Source organism: Python bivittatus, unplaced genomic scaffold (assembly GCF_059951505.1).
Source record: "Python bivittatus isolate LINGU-HERP-01145 unplaced genomic scaffold, Pbiv_v1 ctg000020_np1212, whole genome shotgun sequence".
Taxonomy (NCBI): Eukaryota; Metazoa; Chordata; class Lepidosauria; order Squamata; family Pythonidae; genus Python; species Python bivittatus.
Genome location: NW_028277030.1, coordinates 65511697 through 65537439, shown reverse-complemented (window position 1 = coordinate 65537439; position 25743 = coordinate 65511697). Strand labels below are relative to the sequence as shown.

The window sequence follows — 25743 nt, the reverse complement described above, 5'->3', positions numbered from 1 at the left end:
ATCAAAATGATCTTCTTTTGACTTTCATGTACTGGACCCTCCAATTCTTTATTCTAGGCCTACGTGAAACATTGAATTCTAACAAATGCTTCTGAATATTTTTTACAAGCTTATTGTTTTGTAAAAAAGTATTAAATTATCTAACACTAAAAGGGGGATTGAAGCCCTCAGAACTGCCTGCCTATATCTAAAAGTTAAAAAGTGTTTTAATTCAAAATACTGAATTCAGCACTTTCTGGTAAATGATAATTAAATACCCTAATCTAATTATTTGATCCAAAGTATATACTTCACCCCACTGAAGTTCCCCTGCAAAAGGATTACCTTATTATTTTCAGAACTTAGGTTGACTAAGACCCAATTTGTTCCAGTCAATCTAACCTAATGACTTGAAATGGAGCATTATATAATACTACATAAATTTTAATTTTGTAAAATATAAAAAATATTTATCTTTACCCATGGGATGAAACTTGCCTCACGTAAACTTTAATAAATATATGGGGAAGGGTTCAATAAATTGCAATATATTAAAATGCAAGGGTTGCACATCATTATAAGGACAATTTCCTTCAAGACAAGAGAGAGGGCATGTGCAACTTCAAGACATTTATTTATTCAAAGGGATAGAATAACTTCTTAAATTAAATTCTAAGCCTAAATGTATTTCTGGAAGAATGTACTACACAAATTTAATACTCTGAGAATTACAGATTTAAGAGGGTGAAAGCTCAATTACAGCCATTATAATCATACTATTCTATAAGTTTTGATGAATCTGAAGTGAAACAATCTAACACAGCCAGCAGGAAACCATTATTTGATAGCCTATGTAAACTATCACATTTCAGAGTCTATAGTAGAGATTGAACCAGCTGAGAACTTTAAATGAACACACTAATCTCCTGAAATTACTTTCACACCTATTAGTCTTTCTCTTTCCCTTTCTTTAAAAAAAAAAAGAGGTGGCAAAGAAACTCCATTGCTTTCCCACACAATAATGTCAACTTGCATGCTCGCATGAAAAAATTTCATGTAAAAAAAGTAAACAAAGAATTTTATTTATTTATTTATTTATAGGTCTTATATGGCTGCCTATCTCATACAATGACTCTAGGCGGCTCACAACAATCCATAAAACATAGTTAAAAACATACCCTTCCCCCAAGGTGCCAGATGAAACATCCTCACAGCTCAACACCCATTCTAGCCCAATGCTTGGGGGTAGAGCCAGGTTTTCACAGCCCTCCAGAAGACTAAAAGGGTAGGGATCCCTCTGATCTCCAGTGGGAGGCTGTTCCAAAGGGCTGGGGCAGCCACCAAGTGCACCTCCAAGGTCCCATCAGATGGCAACATTTAAGGGAGGGGACCTGGAGCGCATGCACCCTATCTAACCTAGTAGGACAGGCAGATAACCTCAGATAACTTGCGGTCCTGCAAGTAACCTGGCCCTGTGCCATATAGGATTTTTAAAGTCGAAAACCAGCACCTTGAATTGTACCTGGAAAGATTAGAGAAAAAACAATATCCACGTTTACTGCTGACTGGAAACCCCTTATGGACTTTTTCTGTAAAACAGAAAAAAATGAACTTATGATCTATGGTTTTGATGATTAGATAGAATGGATTATAGAAAGAAGACAGTCATGATATAACTTTAGAAAAAGAAGTACACTTGCAATTGTACTTATAACTGCTGTAAAGAAGACTGGAAGCCACTTCTTTCTATCTTTTCTTTGCTTTTCTATTTTTCTTCTACTTTTTCTTTTCTTTTTTTTTACATTTTAGCTTTCTCTTTTATTTTTCCTTTTTCTTTCTTATTCTATTTTACTTTGTATTCATTTTTACTCTTGTTTTTAAAACTTTCAATACAATTATATTAAAAAAAAAAAGAATTGCACCTGGAAAGCAACTGGAAGCAACTTGGGTGCCCCTCGTGTGAACCACGGGGCACCCAAAACTGCACGTACCGCTGCATTCTAGACCAGCTGCAGATTCTGGATGGTCTTCAATTTTGAATTTTTCTTGTTGGGAAATAAATTCTTCCAGCATCATGATAGCATGAGCACTAAAATCATTCCTATGAGCTTCCTCCTTTCTTAAAATCATGACGTGTGTGATTTCACACATCCAAAATATGTTCTTGGTAGCCCTGTTTTAGATGGCCCATAAAGTTGCTAATTTAAACATGGCTTACCAAAGCTACCACTCCCTGTGAGGAGATTCAGAAACGTTCAATACAGTTCTCCATGCATGACAGTATTGCAACACAAAATCACCAGTCATTGCTTTCAGAAAAAAATTACCTTCTTCATCATGCTAAAAATTTCTGGCTGAAAAAAAATCTTCTTTACTAAATCAGGATATGCAATCCTCTGTATCCTAAAAAAGTCAAGGAAAGAATAATTGTAATGAGTTAAAATTGTGACTGACCTGGTTATTAATACAAATGAGTAGTTTCAGCATAAAAATAATCCAACAAAATCACTGTCCTCACATTCCTTTTCTATTCTTATTCACAGTTAGCTACTTTTCTTCTACCTTTCACTATTTTCCCTCTTCTCATAGGGTATGACACTATCAATAAGAGACCATGTAATCAGAATCAGAAACTTATGTGATCAAAGAAAACTGAGAACACACCAAAATGCTAGTCTTTTCATAAATATCCCAGCACTGAGGATGAATAGCAGTGGAGGACCACAGCTCACTCATCACAGCTGAACTGGTACTCAAGATCAATGTAATATTGAAAGAGTGAATCTCAACGTATCCAGGGCATGAGGAAGAGTGTTACAGTGACAAAAAAAAATTAGTTAGCTACTGAGATATGATGTCATGCCAAATGATGTCATGCCATTACACAGCCGAATCTGCTTAATTATTTGTCCTCTCAAGCATTAAGAGGAGAAGAGTTATGCAGCTACAGTAGACATCCCAGGAAAGACTTTCCTCTTTTCTGATATTACACATAAATATTGGTCACAGCATAAGAAAAATGGGACCATACCACTTCATTGTTTTGACAACTAGAAATCTTTGTATAGTACTTCCTTTGGGCTATTTTGTTGTCTGCCCTCACAACAAAATGCCAAAATAGAGGGAGTAACATTCATTTGTCTGACCAAAGCAGAAAAATTGTATTTTCCACATACAAGTAGTCTTCACTTAGCAACCGCAATTGGGACTGGCAACTCTGTTGCTAAGCAACATGGTCACTAAGCAAAACATCACATGACTGCAATGGGCTTACAACCTCACTTCCACTGCAGTCATTAAGTGAATCACTGTGGGTCATTAAGTGAGACATGCGACCACGATTAGTGATTTTAACACCAGCTTCTCCGTTGACTCTGCTTGTAGGAAGTCAGTTGTAAAGCGCGCAAATGGTAATCACGTGACACTGGGACACTGCGGCAGTTGTAAATGTGAGGAGTGGTCATATAGTTACTTTTCATGTAGTTACTTTTTCAGCGCCATAACTTTGAATGATTGTTAAACAGGATAGTCATTAAGCAAGGTCTACCTGTATACAATCGATAAACCTTCACACTTGTTCACTGTCTTCCATTAACTTGCACTTAAAGCATCAAACTGGATCTTATTCTGCAGTGCAGAGTTGTAAGGTTACATGATGTTTTAGCTCACCCTTTGTTCAAATACAAGACTTTGTGGGATTCCAAACAAGCAACTAATAATGTGATAGTAATTAAAGTGAACAAGATACTTCCAGAGACAACATATTTCTCTAATTCTCTTATGTTAATTATAAGGCCAACACTTCCTTGGTTTGTAGCCTATTTACATATTGCTATGAGAAATATTTGAAGTTATCCAAAACCTTGTATCCTGAAATTACAGACAGTAGCATTAAAATACAAATTTTGAATAGAATTATTATTCCAGGCATGAGTACGCATTGATGATCTTTCTATTTCAGATGATTCATAAAATAATGGAAGCTCTCAGTACATAATGTAAAATTGTTTGTGATTATCACTTAGGAATCAGTGCATGTATATAGTCACAAATGCAAATATTCATGATATATTCCCAGACTGTTGATTAATCACATTCAAAAGCAACCAGAAAACATTTTCCAAACTTAATCCTTAATTTGTATTTTTTAAAAAATATTTTATTACAAAGATTTAATAAATGTTCCAAAATTCAGAGGGTTACCTATGTATTTTGTGGCACCATAACAAATAATAACTAGGTTACAGTACAGTACCTGTTTTGACTAATGTATGATAAATTACATTTATTAAACAACAATCAGACAACATTTGCCTTTTGATCGCTATCTAGTACTGAGCCCTTCTGATTAAGTGGGAGTTGGGATCTATACTCAGCAAAATACAAAAGTATGAAAAAAATTATTTTGAACTCTTGGTATACGAATTAAATACACAAACTGCTATAAGACATACTGTACAGAATACTAATATGTAAATCCTCATGAGTAAAGTGTACCTTTGGAAAGAAACAAACTTTTCACTGTGAAATCATTACCATTACTATATATTTTAATTACAGTTTTGTAATTAAAACTGTAATTATTTTGGAGTAAGTGGTTGGTTTACCTCCAATAATTTTCATTTTGGGGAACAATGATTAGTTAACATCCATCAGTGAGCTACCAAAGTACAACTTTAATATCTTGTTGTTAATCACTGACCATTTTAGTGGTCAGTTGAAGTATTTTTGGATAGTATGGGTTCCTTCACTACAACCTTTGTTTGGAAGTTGAGCTGAGCTGAATAGTGCTGTGAGAATGAGGCAATGATTACAGTGAAATGTCTTTTATCAACCTTTTCACTTTCTTATTCTTTGTACATACAGTCTCTGAAAAAAACAGTGGAAAGAGCTCTAGCAGTAGGAAAGAAGCACCAAATAATTTAGAAATAAATGAAAACATTACCTCTATGGACAGGTATATATGGAGACAGTGGTAGAACAATTCCACTTAGTACTAATAGCAGCAGGGGGAATATTCAGTATTCATGCAACCACATCTCACAGAAAGATATCAGCAGTAGATACAAGCAGCTAAAAGAAGATACATGCCATTATTTTCTCTGACTACATTTTTTGTTTTAATTATTGCGTTTTATACTATATTTGATTTTGTATGCCACCTAGAGTGAAGCAGTTTATAACTCTTGCAATAAATAAATAAATAACTCACTCACTCACTCACTCACTCTCACTCACTCCAAGAAATTTCAGTCTTCATTCCAAACATAACGTAATGATATTTCTGTGCAAAGGAAAAATACGGCAAAATTATGTGACATAACAAGCAAATGAAGATTAAAGAGTTAAAATAGTCATTTACTGGGGATGTACATGAATAAACAAGTTAACTGTAAAGAAGAACAAGGAGTGCTTCAATTCTTGGACCATCCAAATCTCCTCATTTCAGGAGTTCACGTTTATAAAACTCACTCTTCCTTTTCAACAAACGCAAAGGAAACCAAATGCTTTCAGCTTCATGAAGACAGTAATGGAGATTAAGGGCAGTCAGCCTCACATTCTCGTTTCATTGCTGCCTTGTCCTGCACAGCAAACAAAAGCTTCTATCACAGCATAACAGTCAAGGAAATTCATTTAATCCTTTGTAACAGAATACTAAGGTCAGAGTACCCATTACGTATGGATAGTAGGCCACTAATCCCTTTAACTGAGAAAATGTCACTTCCCATCATGATTTGGAAAGAAATCCAGGGAAGAATCTTTTCTTGCCAATAATTTCTCTATTCCAGATTGATTGGTTGGCCTCTATCCCAAGAGCTTTACATTTGGGGGAAAGAAGATACTTGTACAGATATTTGGAGCAAGTGACAAGGAAAGGCTTAAGTATCAATTTCCTGGCCCCTTGCCTAATTTTACTTCTAATCGCTGTCATGGGCAGCAATTTTTCTCCTTTGAACGGAACTGCCAACTATAGTGCCATAGCAAGCATTTGCTTGCACCATGTAGTTTATGCTTAAAGAGGGACAAGCACATAATCCAGTGGAAGTCAGGAAAGAGGAATATGGTAGAATCCAGGTCAGAGAGAATAGAAGAAGGAACTTTAATATTCATTATATCTTACTGTGCTACAATTCAGAAATATTTATTAGCTCTTAACAATTATTATTTCATTCCAAAGTAGCTGCAACTGAAGTACAGGTAGTCCTCATTTAACAAACATTCATTTAGCAACTGAAGTTACAACAGTGCTAAAGAAGTGTCTTACAACCAGTGCCCGAAGTTATGACCGTTGCAGTGCCCCCAAGGTCACATGATTGTGATCTGGGTGTTTGGCAACCAGCTTGCACATACAATGGTTGCAGTGTCCTAGGGTCACATGACTGCCATTTGTGACCTTCCCAGCCGGCTTCCAGCAAACAAAATCAATGGGGAACCACGTAATTCACTTAATGACCTCATGATTCATTTAAGGACTCTGTGATTCACGTAACGACTGCCACAAAAAAGATTGTAAAATCGGGTCTGGTCATGTGATGATTCACTTAATGACTGCATCACTTTGTGACCTAAATTCATCCCAATTGTGGTTGTTAAGTGAGGACTAGCTTAACTGTTAAATATAATTTCAGACTGAAAAATATGGACATATTCCATATTTTAGATTTCATTCCTCCTTCACACGAAACACTGAATTTCAATTAAATAAATCCTATTTATTTATTTGGCTTTTTAAAGGAAGATTAGTGGAGTTAATTTTATCTTGATCAATATACATTCAACATAAAATTTATTCATTCTTGAGTTTTTAATATTGTTTTATTACCAAGCTGTACGGCTGGGGCATAGCACTATAGTGGTCTGAAAATAAGTTTCCCACAGTTGGGCTTCAGGCCTTTATTTTCCTATCATCAACATTCAGGTCCAAATATACTAGGCAGATTGCAATACCAGCCTGTCTAGGCAGGAGCTCATCCCAGAAGTCCATCACAATCTCTAGAGCTTGATCCTTTGGATCAGAGCTTTTTCCTCCATCCTCCTTATTTTTTTTTTAAAGTTATGAAGAACCTGCCTAGGAATTGATCCATCTTCCCAATTCCTGTCTTCTATCATGATCTTTGCTATCAGTACTGTATAGCTTCTCATGCTCTTGATTTCTGCACTGTGGTACCAAACTTGGCTTCTGCCTTTCCATGGAAATACACATGAACTTGGCCTTTTGATCCTTATTTGCCAACTTTCAAATCAAACTCATACATGTTGCAAATAATACCTAGCAATATGCATGGCTTGACACAAATGAATGAAAACATATAAATATATGTTCACACTATATACTGTAAATGATAATTTTCCCTATTAGAAACAAGAGACTTCTTTCCCTTAGGTTGCAATATTTTCTTTTCCTTCAAAGTAAGACTAGGCCAAATCATGCAAAGATCCTAGGTGCTGTGCAGAATATTGTATTTTGGAAAGTAACAGGGAATTCAGTAGCAATATATGGAGACTTTTTAATTCCTTCCTTTTGTCTGCTAAAGTTGTACAGTCATCCCGATATGCAGGGCACAACTGAACATTGTGCATGGACTATACGTGCATACTGGATTGGGTTATTTAGTCACTGCCGTGTAAAACTGGCAGCAGAACTTCCTGAAAAGCTGATGTAAACTATCAGCAATTGGCCAAGATGGTAGTCAACTAAGAAACTGCAAAAACTTTCAGAAGTTCTAAATTATCATTTTGTTTTGCAGATTTTGTTGGGTTTCTGACTGGCTGCTAGTTGATCACGAAATTATGATTGCATTATGCCAGCATTAGCTCTAGTGTAGTTGCTCACGGCATTTATCATCATGAAATCACTATGCCCTTATCTACTATGTGCATAATTTAGGTAAAAAATATTCAGAATTAACTGTGGAGGGTTTTTTTGGCAGGACAAGCTATGAGAAAAACACTCAATTCGATATTTTGGCTTTCACTGCTGTCTGGTGAGCTACTATAAGTTGTTTCATATTTAATTTTGATTAGGACCCCACAATCTTCTATGTTACAACATTAAAGAAAATATATGCTGCTGGAGGTGCTTTTTAACGAGATGGGTGGTGACAAATTTGATAAATAAAATAAAATAAAAGGGGCAAAAAGGGATGTGACACTGGATATCTCAGAATTATAATGCATCAAAAATACCCAGCATGTACCAGACCAATCTAGGAGATTCCTAAAAGTTGGAAAATTAGTTTAATAAAAGTACTCTAGTGCATTAACTTTATATGCATTATAAATTATCTACAAGATAGTGACAGAAACAGTGTTGCAGAGAAACAGCTAACCCAGAGAGAAAAGCTTTTGCGAGAGTTAATGGATGGGCAGAAGTAGCTACCTGTGAAAATGCTTCTTTCTTTAGAAAAACAAGATTCACAGTTCAAAACACATCGCATTTGTTTTAGAATAAAGCTATCTTCTATACCACTCTTGAATTTTGTCCCTCTGCTAGAGGAAGATTATCCCTTTGCCCTATATCATCTCAGATATTCTCAAATTTATTGTGGAGGATTGGGGGAACACTGCAGAGATGATTTGGGAAGGGAAGGGAAGGGAAGGGAAGGGAAGGGAAGGGAAGGGAAGGGAAGGGAAGGGAAGGGAAGGGAAGGGAAGGGAAGGGAAGGGAAGGGAAGGGAAGGTTCTACTGATTAAGTACTAAGTCAATCCACATTTATTTTGGATATACTGTAGCTCAATTATGGTAATATTTAACACTGGATAGTGCTTTCAAGTGTTCTGAGAGTTTCACATGCATTATCTAATTGAAATCCCATCAAATCCTTGCACAAGAAATCAATATTATTTTCCCTCATATTGCACAGGAAGACACTGAAACCAAAGAAAGTACTTGCTTAAGAGTGTATTGGTAGCAGAGAAGACATTGCAGCGGGACCTTTTCCTGTCTATCTTATATAGCAATTTTGTAAAGAAGAAAAGCTAGGAATAAGGCACCCATGATAGCTAACACACTTGCAACACCCCTAGGGAGGAACCTCAAATCTAACTATCTGATTACACACACACACACACACACACACACACAATGGAAAATTGTTAAAAAATGCACACAAGGTAATTAAATCTCAGATGTTACCTGCTCTTGCATGAAAATTCAGACAAAAATTCTGAAATCTCAAGATTTCATTACTCCATCACACACGCACATTTATTACAGCCATAAGGCCAGATACAATCAGAATATACAGTAGTAACCATCTTACATTTATGTGTATGTCTGTATGTCTGTCTGTCTGTTTGTGTGTCTGTGTCTGTGTGTATGTATATATATATGTGTATGTGTGTGTGTGTGTATGTATATGTATGTGTGTGTGTGCGTGTCAAAACAATTAGTATTATTAATCTAAAATTAAAGTAAAAATACTAAAATATATCAGAGCAAAACTCATACCAACACTCTAAACAGCTGCCTATCCCTAAGAGTTACCAGGGAGAAAATGTGGCTTACTTTTGATAGGACCACACAGATTCCCATTATTACCTTTTTAGTCGCTCATTCATAATACCTGGTTTGAGGCATTAAAGAAAAGGCTGTGCAAATCTGTGCTTGCCACACCTCTTTTCACTCTGCAGCCCTTCCTAATATCTGAGCGTGTTTACTTTGGTAACAATCTTATGGAAGTGGTTTCCTGGAAAACAGGGAAGGGCTTAAAAGGAACCATGCCAAGATGATGATGATGATGATGATGATGATGATGATTTCAATTTATACACCAAAACTGCTAGAATCATGGCAGCTTACAACATAAAACATCCACAATAAAATAATGTAACCCTAAGCCCAATAATGTGGCAAGCCAGTCTGGTGTAATGGTTAAAGTATCAGGCTAGAAATCGGGAGACCCTGAGTTCTAGTCCAACCTGAGGCTCAAAGCCAGCTGGATGACTTTGGGCCAGTCATTCTCTCTCAGCCCTAGGAAGGAGGCAATGGCAAACCACTTCCAAAAAACCTTGCCAAGAAGGCTGCAGGGACTTGTCCAGACAGTTACCAGAAGTCAAGACTGACTTGTGGGCTCCCCAAAAAAAGAAAAGAAAGCCCAATAATAACATACTACACTACAATTTCATGAAAAAAATAGAATACATAGCTATAAAGTAGTTATTTATTAAATTTCTAACCATGACAATTTAAACAGATTTTCAGCAATTTATAACAAGCATAAAAACACAAAATATATAACAACACAAAACAAAGTATCTAAACCTACTAGCAACAATTAAGTGATGTCATACTCTAAGTTCCATCTTCAACTTCTTCTGGAAAGTAAATAATGTCTGAGTTAAGCAAACCTCCAATAGGAGACTATTCAGAGATCCAGGCCTATCCCAGAAAAACACCTCCAGGCTCCAGTCACCCTGAGGTCCCCAAAATAGGGAATGCCCAGCTGTTTCTCCTGGCATAATCACATTAGTTGGGCTGACTCCAGGGAAAGATGCAGCCCTGCAAGTAACTTGGGGCCAAGCCATAAACTGAAGCTCCCAGTTGGTCTTTAATGGCAGCCCTATGTGGACCACATATAGTAGCCTACAGAAGGGAGTGATAAGGCTGGAGTCACTGTGGCAAGGTCCTCATGTCCCAGATAATACCACAGTGCAGAAATGTAACTGCATGGCAATAAGGGTTTAAGTTCCAGTAGTCATGCCCTCCCACTCCAAGAAAGACTGCAACTGGCATACCAACTGAAGACAGGCATGAGTCTAAGAAAGCCAAGTTGTGGACCTTAGGGGCAGTGCCACCCTCTTGAGACACAACACTGCAGTTGACAGAGAACTGTAATGGACAAACAGTAACCTTTTTGCTAGAGTTCAGTTTCAGCCTGCTTTGTCCCATCTAGATCCCCACAGCCACCAGACATCAAGACCAGATTCCATGCCATCCACATCTGGGCCCAGGGGAGCAATATCAATCTAAGTATTATCAAAATATTGATGGTAACATACCCTGAACTGCCTCTCCCAGCACCTTCATTAAGGTTAATTAGCAAGGAGTAAAGGAACCTGCAAGAGTGAGCTACTAGGCAAACCTCTCCTCCCCCACTACCATTGACTGAAACTACTCACTGAGGTAGAAATGGAACTGTATGACAACACTCCCAATTCCCAGCCTTCACAGATAATCCAAGAAGATACCATGGCTGCTAATATCAAAAGTCACCAAGAGGCCTAACAGGACCAAGAGGGATGCACTACCCCTATCAAGGTTCCAACAAAGGCCACCCACTAATCATCCGGATGACTGACAATGTCATCTCTATCCTATGCCCAAACTTAATCCTAACTAAAAATGGTTCAGGTAATCTGCTTCCTCTATTGTGCTCTGCAGCTGAATCCCCACCACACAACTCAATAACCTTGCTTAAAAATGGAAAGCTATAAAATGGGCAATAGTTATCAAGCACCACTAGATCCAAGGAAGTCCTCTTAAGAAGGGGGCACACCACAGCTTCTTTCAAGGAGAGGCACTGATAATCTCCTAGATCCAGTTTGCCAATGATTCCCAGCCCCATGTGGGAGTCAGGGAGAGCATGGATCAAGCCTGTAGGTGGCAGGATCATGCCCTAAAAGCATTCTATCCACTTCCTCAGAGTCCACAAACAAAAAGAATCTCAAATAACAGTACTTGACAATGCTCTTTCTAGAGGCCATGGCTACATTCATATTTCACTTGGAACATAAAGAAATCCTCCAAATATTTTGCAGAGCCCTATTAAATAATGAAGCTGTCTTGTCTCAGCTTGAAAACTCAGGAGTCATGTAAGCAAGAGTACCATAAGAAAATGGTTGGAAATATTGTTTAAAAATAACTGCAGTGCTATGTATTTTAAGTTTCTTAATATCTGACATTTTCCTTCTCTTATATACCATTTTTATAAAACAAGCTTGCTAGCTCAGTATTATACTGCTGTTCCCTTTTCAAAATATTTCCATAATGAAACTACAAGCTTCAGCAGTATACGATGCAAATATAATTCAAATGCACTTCACTGAGATGTAAAGTTCTATAGTAAAACCTGGACCCAAAATAATAAGACTAAAGCTTGATCTGTCTGGGGCTTTCATGATATGTCTATGCCATGGAGAGAAATGTGAAAGTCTCTTAAAAAAAAACTAGATATTTTTCTCCATTCTTTTCCTAGGCCATTTAACTCTCCACCACCACACACACACACACACATTAAAATGGATGAGGAAGGCTCCAGAGCATTTTTTTTTAAATTATACAAAAACCAGTTATGATATGGAATAAATTGGCCTATATTTAGAAATATATCAAATCAAGCACAAATAAACTAACATGAAAAAGGCTTGGATTTTTCAGTGCAAGCAAGTCCATCAAGTTTTATAAGTCAATAAAAATGATAATACAATTTCCATTCCCCTACTCACCGATCCAGACATGTTAACACCACACTTTTAAAGAGCTGTCTGATACACAAAATGCTGTGCCTGGCATCATATTCAGGTACATTCAGAGAAGTTTTCTCCTTGTCTAAAAAAGAAACCTGACAATATTCACATTACCTAACCCTATAGATCTACTTTGCCTACTCACAATTCCTCAGGATTACAGCCAACCATCTGTCCCAATATAAAAAGCTTATGTCCCAATCTCCTCCCGCTAACTTTAAAAAAAAATTAATTCAATAGGCTAGGAATTGAGTTGGAATCCTTTGCATGCAGATCATATTATTTGCCATTATGTAAGACTTTTTTGCTCATTACTTTGAGTATACCACAATTTTATATGCAAGAGGAGAGATGAATAGAAAAATTAATTTAAAAAATAAAATAAAGGACTCTAAAAATACAAGATATACATACAGGTTTTGTCTGGAACCTTCACAGAGCTGTAATCTGATAAACATTTCTCATAAGTTATGGATGAACTGAAATCAAGAAATTATTAAAAATGCATAAGTGCAATACATGTGGAAATAGATCTATTCACTATGGATGTTTACTTTTTAGTGAGAACAAAGATGGGCACTTTCATTTTTTAAATGTAATTTCTACCAATAAGTTACTAACAATCTAGGTCAGATAAAGGATACATATCATTTGAATCAACTGTTTAAAACTAGGAGATCTGACACTGTCTAGTTTGAGGGCAGTATACTAATACAAGCAACTACCCAAACTATGCTCACGAAGAAGTAACAGAACAGTGTTAGAGTTACTACTGTGTGTAATGATAATACAGAATTCCTCAGACTTTAATTTATGTGGGAAACAGGATGCTCTAGTTTGTTTATGCATGCTAATGGATTGCTCTTCTTTGGATCATACAGCCAGCAGGAATGACCAATAAATCTAGCAACTCCAAGCCCACTCATCACATGGATACTAGGCACCTATCTCTCTATGAATAAGCCAGAGTCAAAACCCGGGGGGGGGGGATGTTCTGTGTGTCTGTGTGCAAGTATTCCTTGGAATCAAAACCCAGCAATGATTAGTGAAGTAGGTTTTGTAACTATAAGAGAAACGTTTACAGGAAATACATCTGGGTGTGTACAAATGAGTGTGACCTCAAGTTGGCAATCTCTAAGACAAAGAAGGGACACAAAATACAGTAAATTTTTAATTTTCTAGGTGATTAACTTATTACTTGTTAGTTTAAAATCTATCCACTTGCCAAATGATTCTGGGAAGCTTACAGTAGGTTCAAAAGAACAATTAAAGAAAATACATTTCACAGAATAAAACCACCACACCATGTGGTGCTTAAGAGTCAATGCCACTGAATTTGGACCTCTAAGAGCAATGACTATGGCTCTTGCTTAAGAAACAAAGTGGCTAGCAAGTTCCCAGCTCCCGTATCACAACAGCCAACCACAGTCATAACTATCCAGGCTATGAGCCATACCTGCTAAGCAGGATATGCCAAACAGGAAAGCTGAAGCAATATGTACACCAAAAAACATGTATATTCCTGGGTGATACAACCTTCTGAAACGTTTTGGATTACTTTTAAGTGTCTAACTTCTAATTAAACATTCATAGGATAGCAGAATTGTATATATAGTTAAAGTATTTATAGACTACTCATTATCCAGAAGATTTCAGTGCAAATTGCAATCTATAATAGGGCCTGAATAGTTTAAGAGCCAACTCCTCCAAGCTGGTACTTTTAAAATGTGTAGGAACTCCAGAATTCCAAAGCAACATATTTTAGTTTTTTTATTTTTAGTTTTAATATTTTATATGGATTTTGATTACAAATCGCTTTTTATCCATGTGAACCTGGTGAATCAGGTGGCATACACTTTTTCTTCTCTTAAATAAATAAATAAAACAGTAAAATGTAGTCGCAGTCTGAAGACATCTCGAGGGTGCCGCACTGGAAAATGCTGATTATGACAATGAAAGGAACTAAAGAAATGAAGATTTTTGTACTCTCCAAATAAAACAGAACTATGTCACAGCCCTTATACAATTGGACACTAAAACATGCTTATTGTGTATAGAGAATAAAGTGCTGTTCTCTGTAGTTAAATATGTCATTGTCCATAATGTATACATTACAATAAAAGTACTGTAATACAAAAATACTTGTATTGTCTTCTCTGCAAATTAGAAGCTTCTGATGATATTCCCAAACTGCACAGACATTACATTATACAAAAATACTTTCTTTTATGGGAACTCACAAGGCTGTACTTTCACTCACAACAAAGAAAAGATACAGTTACTACATATTTTGTACTAAAACTAGCTGAAAGAAAATAAAGTTCTTCCAATAGTTACCAAGAGTTGGACTCTATTCGTATGAATGAGTATTTTGAAACTTTAGATGAAGCAAGTCCATACATTAATAACAGCCAAACTCCCATCACTATCTGTTCTGCTACTTGCCTAGGATGTTATAAATCAAATCATGTATCATGACTTGCTCCAAGGCAAGCAAAAGCTTATGCAAAGCTTGCTCCATAATTTTATTAACAAAATGAGAGCTCTATACCTTTCTCAGTCAGATTACAGGCCCAGGTACAGAACTGAATCCACACTGATTGCCTTTGTGGATGACACATGGCAATACCAGGATAAGGGAAGTGCAACCCTCTTGGTCTTGCTTGATCTCTCAGCAGCTTTAATATCTATGAACATGGTATCCTTCTGTACTATCTATGAGGGTAAGAAGGGGAACACTGTTTAAAACAGTTCTCCTCCTTCCTAAGTGGGTGGCTGCAATCAGTGGAGGGGGGGTGAGATCAACCCCTAGGATCCCCAACTGTGGGGTGACACAGGGTTGACGTTCTCTTCTAGCGACTGGGCAATATCATCTATGGTAGAGTCAGATTTGAATCAGTAGGCAGATGATAGTCAAATATGTATCTCAACTCTGGACCATGAAATAGGTGTGGCTAAGGTTCTGTCTTTGATGTCTGGAGACTATGAGGGTCTGGATGGGGATGAACAGTAGACTCCACAAGACTGAGTATCTTTGGATGCAGAGCCCTTTCAATTGGAGAGATACTCCATCTTTGGCTCTGGATAGGATTATGTTTTCCTATGCAAAGCTGATTTGTAATCAGGGGAACCTCCTGGACTCACAGCTCTTGTCAAAAAGAACAGGTGGCAGCTATGGCTAGAAGGGCCTTTACACAGATCCATCTTGTACACCAATTTCTGGATCAAGAAGCTTTGTTCACAATCACTCATGCCTTGATCACCTCCTGTTTGGATTACTGCAATGTGCTCTACATAGGGCTGCCTTTGAAGACTATCCAGAAATTGCATCAGACTGCAGTGGCTTGAACAGTTATGGTTGTTAGTCAATTTGTCCATGTAACATCTCTCCTTCAAGAGTTGTACTGGTTGTCAGTTTATTTCCAGGAGATCTAAAATAAATACATTGAAGGTGCAGGTTGTCACCTTTAAAGCCCTTCAGAGTTCAGGATTTGGATACTGCAGGATCCTCTTCTCTCAGTGATCTCTGCCCCTTCACTGAGATCTGGAGGAGAGGATTCTCTCCTTCTCCAAACTTGTACAAAATGTCTACAGGGATCCTGGGACTGGACCTTGTCAGTATCTACCACTCCTTCTTTGGAAGAGCACTCCACCTGATATTGGCAGGCCCGCCTCTGCCAATCTTCCATAATGTCATTAACATCTCATTGTTTCCGCAGGATTTCAAAGGCTGAGGAGGCTATCTTAGTCTCTCCTGGACAGTGATTCTGTAATGATTGTTCCTTGGCATTTGGGTGTTATTTACCGTATTGTTATATTTATGCTGTTACATTTGTTTTTAACATATTATTCTGGAGATCTATAAGCCTCTCAGAGTGAGAAATGACTGGTGAGGCATAAGCCTAGTAAACAAATAAAACCACAATAAAGTTTTATTAAAAATCACCTGTAAAATAATTACTAAGCCAATTTTAAACCAGGGTTAAGCTACTAATATATTTAGTACAGTTCATTACTCTTAGAGAATTCTGCTTTAAAAAGCTACAAGTGAGAACATTTTTGAAGAAAATTTTGAGAGCCTTTGATTTAAATTTTGCATGATGCATGATATATGATATCTGAGATATGATACATACACACACACACACACACAATATGGAGACCAACAGGCTTCCACTGAACCCTGGCAAGACTGAGTGGCTTTGGGGCCCTCTGGTTCTGGGACTGTGCCATCTTTGGTGCTGGATGGGGTTACACCGCCCCAAACAGACTCTGTGCGCAATCTGGGGCTCCTCCTGGACTCACGACTCCTGCTCGATAAGCAGGTAGCAGTCGTGGCTAGGAGGGCCTTCGCACAATTTTGTATTGTGTGCCAGTTGCACCCATTCCTAAATTGAGGAGCCCTATTCACAGTCACTCATGCCCTAGTTACCTCCTGTTTGGACTATTATAATGCACTCTACATGGGGCTGTCCTTGAAGAGTATCCAGAAACTTCAGGTAGTGCAAAATGCAGCAGTGTGGGCAGTTACATGTGTTTGTTGTAGAAAACACGTTACACCTCTGCTCCACGAGCTGCATTAGTTATCAATCTGTTTCCAGGTCCAATTCAAGGTGCTGGTTTTGACCTTTATAGCCCTATACAGAACAGAACTGGGTTATTTGAAGGACCACCTCTCCCCAGTTACATCTGCCCATCCCACCAGATCTAGTAGAGAGGGCAAGCTATGGGTTCTGTCATTTAGGGAGCTACATTTGGCAGACCCTAGGAAATGGGCCTTCCCAGCTCTGGCACCTGCGTTGTGAATATCCTCCCCCCCCGAGGTGAGGCCGGCACCATTGCTCTTGACTTTCCGAAGGTGCCTCAAGATTTGGTTGTGCTATCAGGCCTAGGGGCCCCAGGGAACTGGTGAACTAGTGAGGTAGCTCTGTTATTATTAATATCCCTTCGCCAATTTTTTCTTAACCGTGTTTCATAGTTTTTAACGCTTGTATAATAATAATAATAATAATAATAACTGCTGTTATTTATTTATTTTTTTAGTTTTGTTGTACACTACCCAGAGTCACTTGTTTTGTGAGATGGGTGGCTATAGAAATTTGAAAAATATATAAATATATTCCAATCAGAATAATAAGTTGCCCAGAAAAACAGAAGTACAATTATCCAAAAATAAAATGGCAAGGATAACATATGGATCACAAAATGAATCCTGGTTAAAAAAAAAAAAAAAAAAAAGTTGCCAGCTAAGTAAGATAAAAAGAAAAAGAAACTCTAGCTTGGACTGCTTCAGTATCTTTAATAGCAATATAATTTTCAGATATCAGCAGTTAAAGATTTTCACAGCTTGGAAATAAATATTACCACCTCTTAATGTCTGTATGTGAACCTGTACTTAAAGACACAGTTAAGGAGCTGCCTGAAAAAATGATAACTGTGTTTCATTCACTTATATAATTGCTAGTTGCTGCGAAGTGAAGTAGTCGTCCAAGCACAGTCGCTTGCCAGGAGCAGCTTCCGAAGCAGCCATGGGATTCTGGAAAAAGACACAGCTGCTTTAATTATTCAAAAAGAGGTGCTTTATGTGCTCTCCCATGCATTCCTGAGCAACGTGTCTGAAGGATTTGCATAGTCCTTATAATTATAGACTACATATCATGAAAATAAATATATAACGGTCCTCAAATAATCTCATAAAAGTTGGTAGCCCACGAAGTTTTATTACTTACTGTTCACTAATGTGCCCCCACACATAATTTGGGGATCCACCTCCAAAAAACAGTAATTCTTTGAATCTCCCTTCCCGATAGAAAATAAACAGCAGACCTCTATCTCGAACTGACATTTAAAGGAAGGTACCGGAAATGAGGTGGATCAGTCCCGCCTCTATTTTTCATCTTGAGGGTGCTTCACTATGACAAAACAGACCTTTACAACTCTCTTAAGATCCACATCTCCCTACTAGCATAATCATTTAGCACTGGAAAGTACAAAGTGAACCACAATGGAATTGTTAAAACACGGTAATTTCACATATATAATGAAGTCTCTGCTGATAATCACTAACTGACAAATATCTCAGTGGAAACACTGAAGTTAACGTACACCCTCTACTAAAAAGGCAAATTCAATACTGGATTAATAAGCAAAGGAATCAAAAATAAAACTACCCATATCAAAACACCTCTATACAAACCTATTTTGTGACCACAGCCAGGATACCGTGGACATTCTGTTCACCTCAACAAGGTTAGTGTTGAGCAGCCAAATGTGTGGGAGAGGACACAGAAAATAAACCAAGATGAGAAAAGAATACAGTTTTGGGGGGGGGTTGACTTTTTTTTAAAATAATCCTGTATGGCTCATGGTATGATAGAGGTGGGTAAAATTATGACAGAGTGGAAATTACTCTCATAATTAGAAGCCAAGGTGATACAATCAAGCTTATTGATATGGGACCAAGGACAAAAAAGCTGTGGAATTCACTACCACAAGACAGTATAAGGGTTAGCAACTTGCACAGCATTAAAATCTCTCTAAAATAATTCCTTTCTTTCTTGGAACATAAAGCTATGAATTGTTCCTGGGGCTGTGCAGATCTCTGAAGTGTTCTGCTTCAGTGAAGCTTTGAAGCACCCTGCTTCTCTTTGCCAAGGCAGAACAGTTGCTTCACTCTGTAACAGCAGCTTCCATGCATGTACAGTGCTTACATGGATGCCTTGTTAATGGAGCAGAGGCAGTCTGGCCCATCTCAACTCTCCTCTAAGGCAGAGTAATGTTTCTCCATGAGGTGGAAAGTCCACCCAGCCAGATCATGGGAGACATGCAGACTCCCTACAGATAGCTAATCAGTACTACCACTACTAGATGGGATGAGTTCTGGCCTAGATAATCACATTCACTTTCAGGATTGCACTAACACAACCCTAACTCATTATCTTCTTAGCACAGGCCATCTGATCAATGGCAATGTTCTTATGGATGAACCAAGTTAGACTTTACTGTAATTTATATATTGTGCAAATTGTGATGATTTTCCATACACAGAGGACCATCATTTTTCACTGATTTAACATTTATATTTTCTTTGTAATTTCTTTTTCAACCTAAAACTGAACCGATCAATCTAATTTTTCCCAGCAATTACACAATTATAGAAAACATGTTTGTTTTGCTGGACATATTCCTCAGCCTACAGCAATGTTTCAATTCCAGGCAATTTTGGATGATACTGATTGTTTGGATTTAGTCTAACTTATTATGGCATTATTGGAATTATTTGGATTATGTAGTGGATACCATTTACTAGTAAGTAGGTATAGAGGAGTGTACCCATACTGATTATCTTCAATGTCTTGATGATTTTCAGTACTATCAGCCATGGCAATTGAGTTAGACCATTTGCCAACACTGAGTTTTTGAAACACAATATCTTAGTCACTTTTGTCCTTTTTGGACAGACTGGTCCACAGGTGGATGTTCCAAGATCAATATTTTATCCCTTGGGCCCTGCTCTTTGGACAATATAAATATCCCAGCTTGACCTCTGGGCTTTTAAAGTGCCATATAAAAGTTGAAGAAACTGGAAATCTTACAAATATACAATATACACTTCTACCTCTAGTTCTAGGGTGGTAGTAAATCATGAATAGATGTTTGGCAGAAACTCCAGCTAAATACAAACTTAAAACTAAGTAGAACATGGAGGTTCATAACATTCTGGGGTAAGGTTAAACTTACTCTAAAGAATCAGGTACACACAGTAGGGTTTCTGAGTCTAATGTTTTCTATATATATACGCAGATAACCTCAGTGGCTAGCAGTTTTTCTATTTAAGAAAGATTTGTCCACCGTAACCTTATTAATCTATTCTCTTTCAGGATAAACAACATTACACAGAACCCAGAAAAAAAAAAAGAAATTGTAAGTCAAGGAAATGAAAGGCATAAGATAAGAAAAGGAAAATGAACTATAACTAAAACCAGTTTACACCAACATAATTCATTATGGTTCCCATACCTATCTAGTCTTATAAACCATCTTAGCTTCTATCATGCCCATGCACCACTTCATACATTGCCTTTTATTCTTTAGCTTCTCCCCTCTTTCTTTTTTGAAAATCTGATTCACTCCCTCCAATCATGGCTTTCTCAGTCTTCCTTTCGACCCATTCACTTTTTCTTCTTGTATTTGGCAATTTGCAATTCAATTCCCATTCATTCTTTCTATGTGACCAAACCATCTTGATATACTGTTTTTGTACTGGTCACTTAATATTTAATTTAATTCCCATTCCTTCAGCACCCATTTATTCTTGATCCCATCCCTTCTTGTTTTACTACACTCTCAGTGGTAATCTCTACTGAATTCAACTTTTGCGTTTCTCCTGACACACCTAATTCTCAAAATGGACAAAAGCATGCTCTTATACACAAGCATTTTACTTTCTTTTGACAATTTTTTTATATAGCCTCTTCCTAAAAATGCCTTTATTTTACTGAATATGCCTTTTATTTTTATAGACCACCCATCTCCTAAATGACTTTGGGCAGCTTACATATGAAAAATGCAGCTGAGCAGAAAAGCAAAATAAGAAAACAAAAATAAAGCAGATCAAACCAAACCAAACAAAAAGGGGCTTCATAGTCACTCTGTGTCCAAGGCCTGGGAGAAAAATGAAGTCTTCAATAATTTCCTGAATGAAATAAGAGTGGGAGCCACACAAATCTCGGGGTGGGGGCAGATCATTCTAGATGGCCGAAATTGCAACAGGGTAGGTGCACCTCTTGGGTCACACAAGATGACATTTTTTAATTGATAGGAACAACTCTGCTAGTCCAAATCAGATGGACACACACAACTGGGGATAAGTGGTCCCTCAGATAACCAGGCCCCATGCAATGAAGGGCTTTAAAGGGGATAACTAGCTCCCTTAATTGCACCTGGAAGCCAACTGGCAACCCGTGCAGCTTGTGAAGCAGCAGAGTCACTTGCACGTAACACACTACCCCATCACCGCCCATGCTGCCCCATTCTAGACCAGCTGAGGCACACACAATTTAAATCAGCACAGACATGCATTTTCATGCATTAGCAAAAATAAAGCATGTAAAATGGACAAACATAGACAATTTTCCTTATTTACCCTGCCAAGGAAAGAGAAACCTAAACCCTTTTCATCTAATCAATTTATATATTTATGAGCAATCAGTATCTTGATACTATAATGTACATTAAAAAATAAGCGCAATCTGATAAACAGTTTGTATGCAAACTTGAGAATGTTTGAACTCCTTTAAATTTCAAATACTTCTTTGTCTTTGAACTATTTTTATTTCTTATGTTTTATTTTACCATTTTTACAGTCCAAGTTGTCAGGACTTGGTTTCTAACCAAATGAGCATGAACTGAATACATAGCAAAAATAGTTAGTGGAAGGAATGCAGAGATGACCTCGTCCAGCTCCCTTGCTGCCCCTAGGTATGCTGATTTCATACTAGCACTATCAATCAAGTGTCAATTTGCAGCTCTTCTGTCTTCTTCCCTTAATGAATTTTTAACAGCATGAAGAAAAGGCAGAAGATGCAGTGGGAAAACATGTAAGTGGAAGATTATAACTTTTCGACCCCCACCCATACTATTCCATAAGTATGTTATAATTATTGCATCATAAACACTTGGTCTGAAAGTACTTATAGACTGCTTCATACAATCCACAAACAGTAAATATATGTTTAACTCTTTCCAAAAAGGCTGCCCTTTGTCAGCCCAGAAATTCTGAAGTACAATTTGCAACTACACAAACACTCACCAGAGAAACACAATTAGTTATAGCTGACTGATAAAGGCATCAATGTACGTTTCTGGATCAATGTATGTATGTTTCTGAAGATGCCTGTCTTATACACACTTTTCATTTCTTAGCACATGCTGAAAAAATACAAAATCTAAAGCAGATTTAAGTTTTCTTCACCCTCTCCAGGGTTAACAAAAAATATTAATAATCACTGCAATACAGTACACACTCACATGCATCAGTGTCTTGCACAGATCAGTCACAGTGAAATGATTCATCAGTAAACACTGAAAAGCGGCTCATGAGGAAGGAAACGTTTCTCAATAGTATTCAATATTTTGAAATATTTGTAACCTATAGTTGACCAAGGATATAAAGCAATTGAACTATCGAACTGTCACCATATCCCACTTAAAACTGAAGCAGAGTTTTCTTCCCTTTTTTTTTTAAATGGATCAATGCCATATGACACTAAGTTTTGCTTACCAGAGGCCAAGAGAGCTAAAATAATTACAGCTTATGTCATGAATTCAAGAATTAGCGATGTTTTACTCACGGTCGGCCCTGTATTTTATTTCACAGACCTTGAATGAATGAATGAATGAATGAATGAACAGAGAAACCTTATAACTTTATGCCTTGTCTCATTTCAGTTCAAGTGAACTTTGACACAGTTTAAATTAATCAGTGGTTACTGGCAGATAGGTCCTCCCATTTTGGGCCAAGAAGGCAAGAAACCCAAACTCAATAATACTGGATGTCTGGGACAAACAAGGAAATAGAGCATTTTGATGGCACTCCCTTCTTTCCCAGAAACAACTGGTTAAAATGGACTAACTCGTCCTTTGGCTTGATCCTGTAGGACAATACTGACCTTTTTGATTACATGAAATTAAAAAAAGAAAAAGATTTGAAATAGTTATGACTAATGCATGTTATTGATAAACATTCCAGGTCCTCCAAACAGCTTAATACAAAAGCAACTATTGATAAGTGTAAGAAGCGTTTTTCTCCTCTTCTAAGAAACTGCACGTAAATAAGCGAAATAGACACTATTCTGAAGAACAAGATTTAGAGGTATTTCCATCCCACCACACACAACTGAGAGTTGATGGATTCACTGAAACACACCTATTATGTAGGCTGTGCAGCTATAATTGCCCATTTTCTTCTGCCATACTGCCTTTTCTAACCACCTGCCTTCATGAGAAAATAAAGCACCTTAAATGATATCTTACCAACTACTAGAACATTTCCTCCTCTTCTCAAGGTTAATTGCTTTTCTCACTCATTTCTACCAGAATCTATACAGAAGTAACTTCAAATCACCCACTCCCATGTAAATGGGCATAGAATTGCAATTTTAGGAAACTATTTCACAACCTGTTCCGCCTAATTCATTCAATCAAGGCATCTTCATAACCTCTGCTTGGCTAATTGGAGCTGCATCTCTGAAACATCTTTCCACTTGCCAGTCAGGGTACCCAGCAAAACTCTGGTTGGAAACTCTGACACACAAGGTCAGAGACTGAAACTGATTTGTTAGTTATCTCCGTTTCAATCTGCGGTCAGTGCAGCTTCACCATTGCGATAAAATTACTTGGTTCAATTATTTGAGCTTTTACCACCCACTTAAAAACAACACCCTGCTTAATCCCTAAGCACCGCCTCTCACTTGATAATCTGAAACCCACTTTATAATCACGATCACAAAGCGTTCACCCGTTTTAATTAAGAAGAACCAATTCCAAGTCTCTGCTTTAAGCCTCCCTGAAGATAAGTTAACTTTTCATCCCTCGCTGCAAAGCGACGGTCCTTCCCTGGCAATTACCCGAACTCCAACTCCCTTTCAAAAATCATTCAGTTTTAGAAAGATCCTAGATCTCTCCGAGTTCGTGGGCCTCCAGGAGAAAAGGGGTCTCGCTTTTTCACACGCTAGCAATCCTTCCCCCACCAGGAACATAACTCACTCCCATTCCCAAGTAAGAGCACAGAACCGGAACATCAAACAAATCTACCCCGTCCCCACGTGAAATTCATTTAGCAAGTGCCTACAGAACCGCAACACTTCCAATGTCTTTCTTCTAATTTCTGCTTCCCTCGCATTACCACATCACTCTGAGCCCCCACCCCTCTTCTACACTTTCTTTCCGAAGGGCAGCATGCGGAACGGAGGGAGGGGATTAGGAGGGACAATTAAAAGGAAACGAGGGAAGAGCCCAGGTACTCACTTACCAGTTGCATGCCACAGATAAAGATCAGCGTGCACCTGCCGCTGCAGTAACCCATGGTTTCCCCGAGCCCTCGCAGCAGCCCCGCAGTCCCACGCAGAGCACAGCCGTATCCAATCAGATGGTGGGAGAGGCTAAGCGAGCCTGGGCAGCATTCGAGGGGCTGCTACCTGCCGCCGCCGCCGCCGCCATTGCGTCCCGGGAAGGGGCGGACATCAGGATCGCGTTAGCAGCAGCCGCCGCGCCAACAATCGCCCTCGGCGCCCTCCCGCCCCTTGTGCAAAGCGGCGCGGGCGGAAATGGTGTTCCGGCATCCAGCAAGAGCGGCGGCGGCGGCTCCCAAAGGCATTCGACGGCCTTCGCAAGTTTGTTCCCCGGCTGGGCTCAGCTCTTGATCCATCCAGCCATTCGGGCAGAGGGGGCGAGAGAAGCAAGCGAGCACAGCTCCTTTCTGTAGCCCGACTCTCTCACACGCCCCGCCAACCAGCACCCTCCTGGTTTTGTTTTGCCTTCTGACAGCGGCAGTACAGCCTCTTCTCAGCGCTCGGTCGGGGCTCCTCTTTGCCTCAGTCCCTCCATTCAATGGCAGCGCGGTTATTCCCAATGCAGCACAGCAACAGAAGGAGGAGGGGGAGAGGAGGAGGAGGAGGAGGAGAAGGGAGCTGGCTGCTGCTCAGAAGCATGACAGGCGCTGTCTCTCAATGTTTGCAAGGCAACGGCAGCCGCCGCCGCCGCCTGCTCAGCCCAGTTGGAGCACGCGGGGCGGCGGGGAGGGAGGATGGGGGGCGAGAAAGGAAAGGTGGGTATAGGAGGAGGACCTCCCAATCCCCTTATGACTTTAGCTCTGCCCTAGACTTCGGGGACATCTTCCTTGTCACACGCACACCCAGACGCGCAAGCCCAACCTCTCGCCTCGCTTCCCTCTTTTCCTTTCTTTTCCTAAATGGCACCTCGCTTTGCGTCCACCCCCGCCTGCGTCGCGGAGGAACCCGCGAAGTTGAGCGACTGTTGGGGTGCTGTTGAACGGGATTGCACACAAGAACCTCGGGGAGGGGGAGATGAGAGAGAAAGGGGGAGTCGCCCCGGACAGCGACTGCGTTGGCTGGGCTGCTGCTGCTGCAGCCGCAGCCAGGGGAAATCAGGGGCGCCCTCGGTTGGCGGAAGGAAGGGCTCCCGGCCGCCGCCACCTGCCTGCTCTCCGAAGGCACGTCAGGGGGCTTGCTCGCCCCGCTTCTGCTGCCTTCCCCCCAAGTAAGGAAACAGGGTGGG

At 38.9% G+C, this 25743-nt stretch overlaps 1 protein-coding gene across 3 annotated transcripts in view; it reads right to left on the bottom strand.

Annotated features, from left to right (window-relative positions):
• The window catches only part of NKAIN2 (sodium/potassium transporting ATPase interacting 2), a 585360-nt gene extending 560165 nt beyond the window's left edge, over nucleotides 1-25195 (bottom strand). For all 3 annotated transcript variants that reach the window (XM_088140294.1, XM_088140293.1, XM_088140299.1), the window contains exon 1: nucleotides 24479-25195. In XM_088140294.1, the coding sequence (XP_087996420.1) occupies nucleotides 24479-24532 (54 nt within the window). In that variant the 5' untranslated portion in view covers nucleotides 24533-25195. The remainder of the gene's footprint in view (nucleotides 1-24478) is intronic.
• Between the last annotated feature and the right edge of the window lie 548 nt (nucleotides 25196-25743).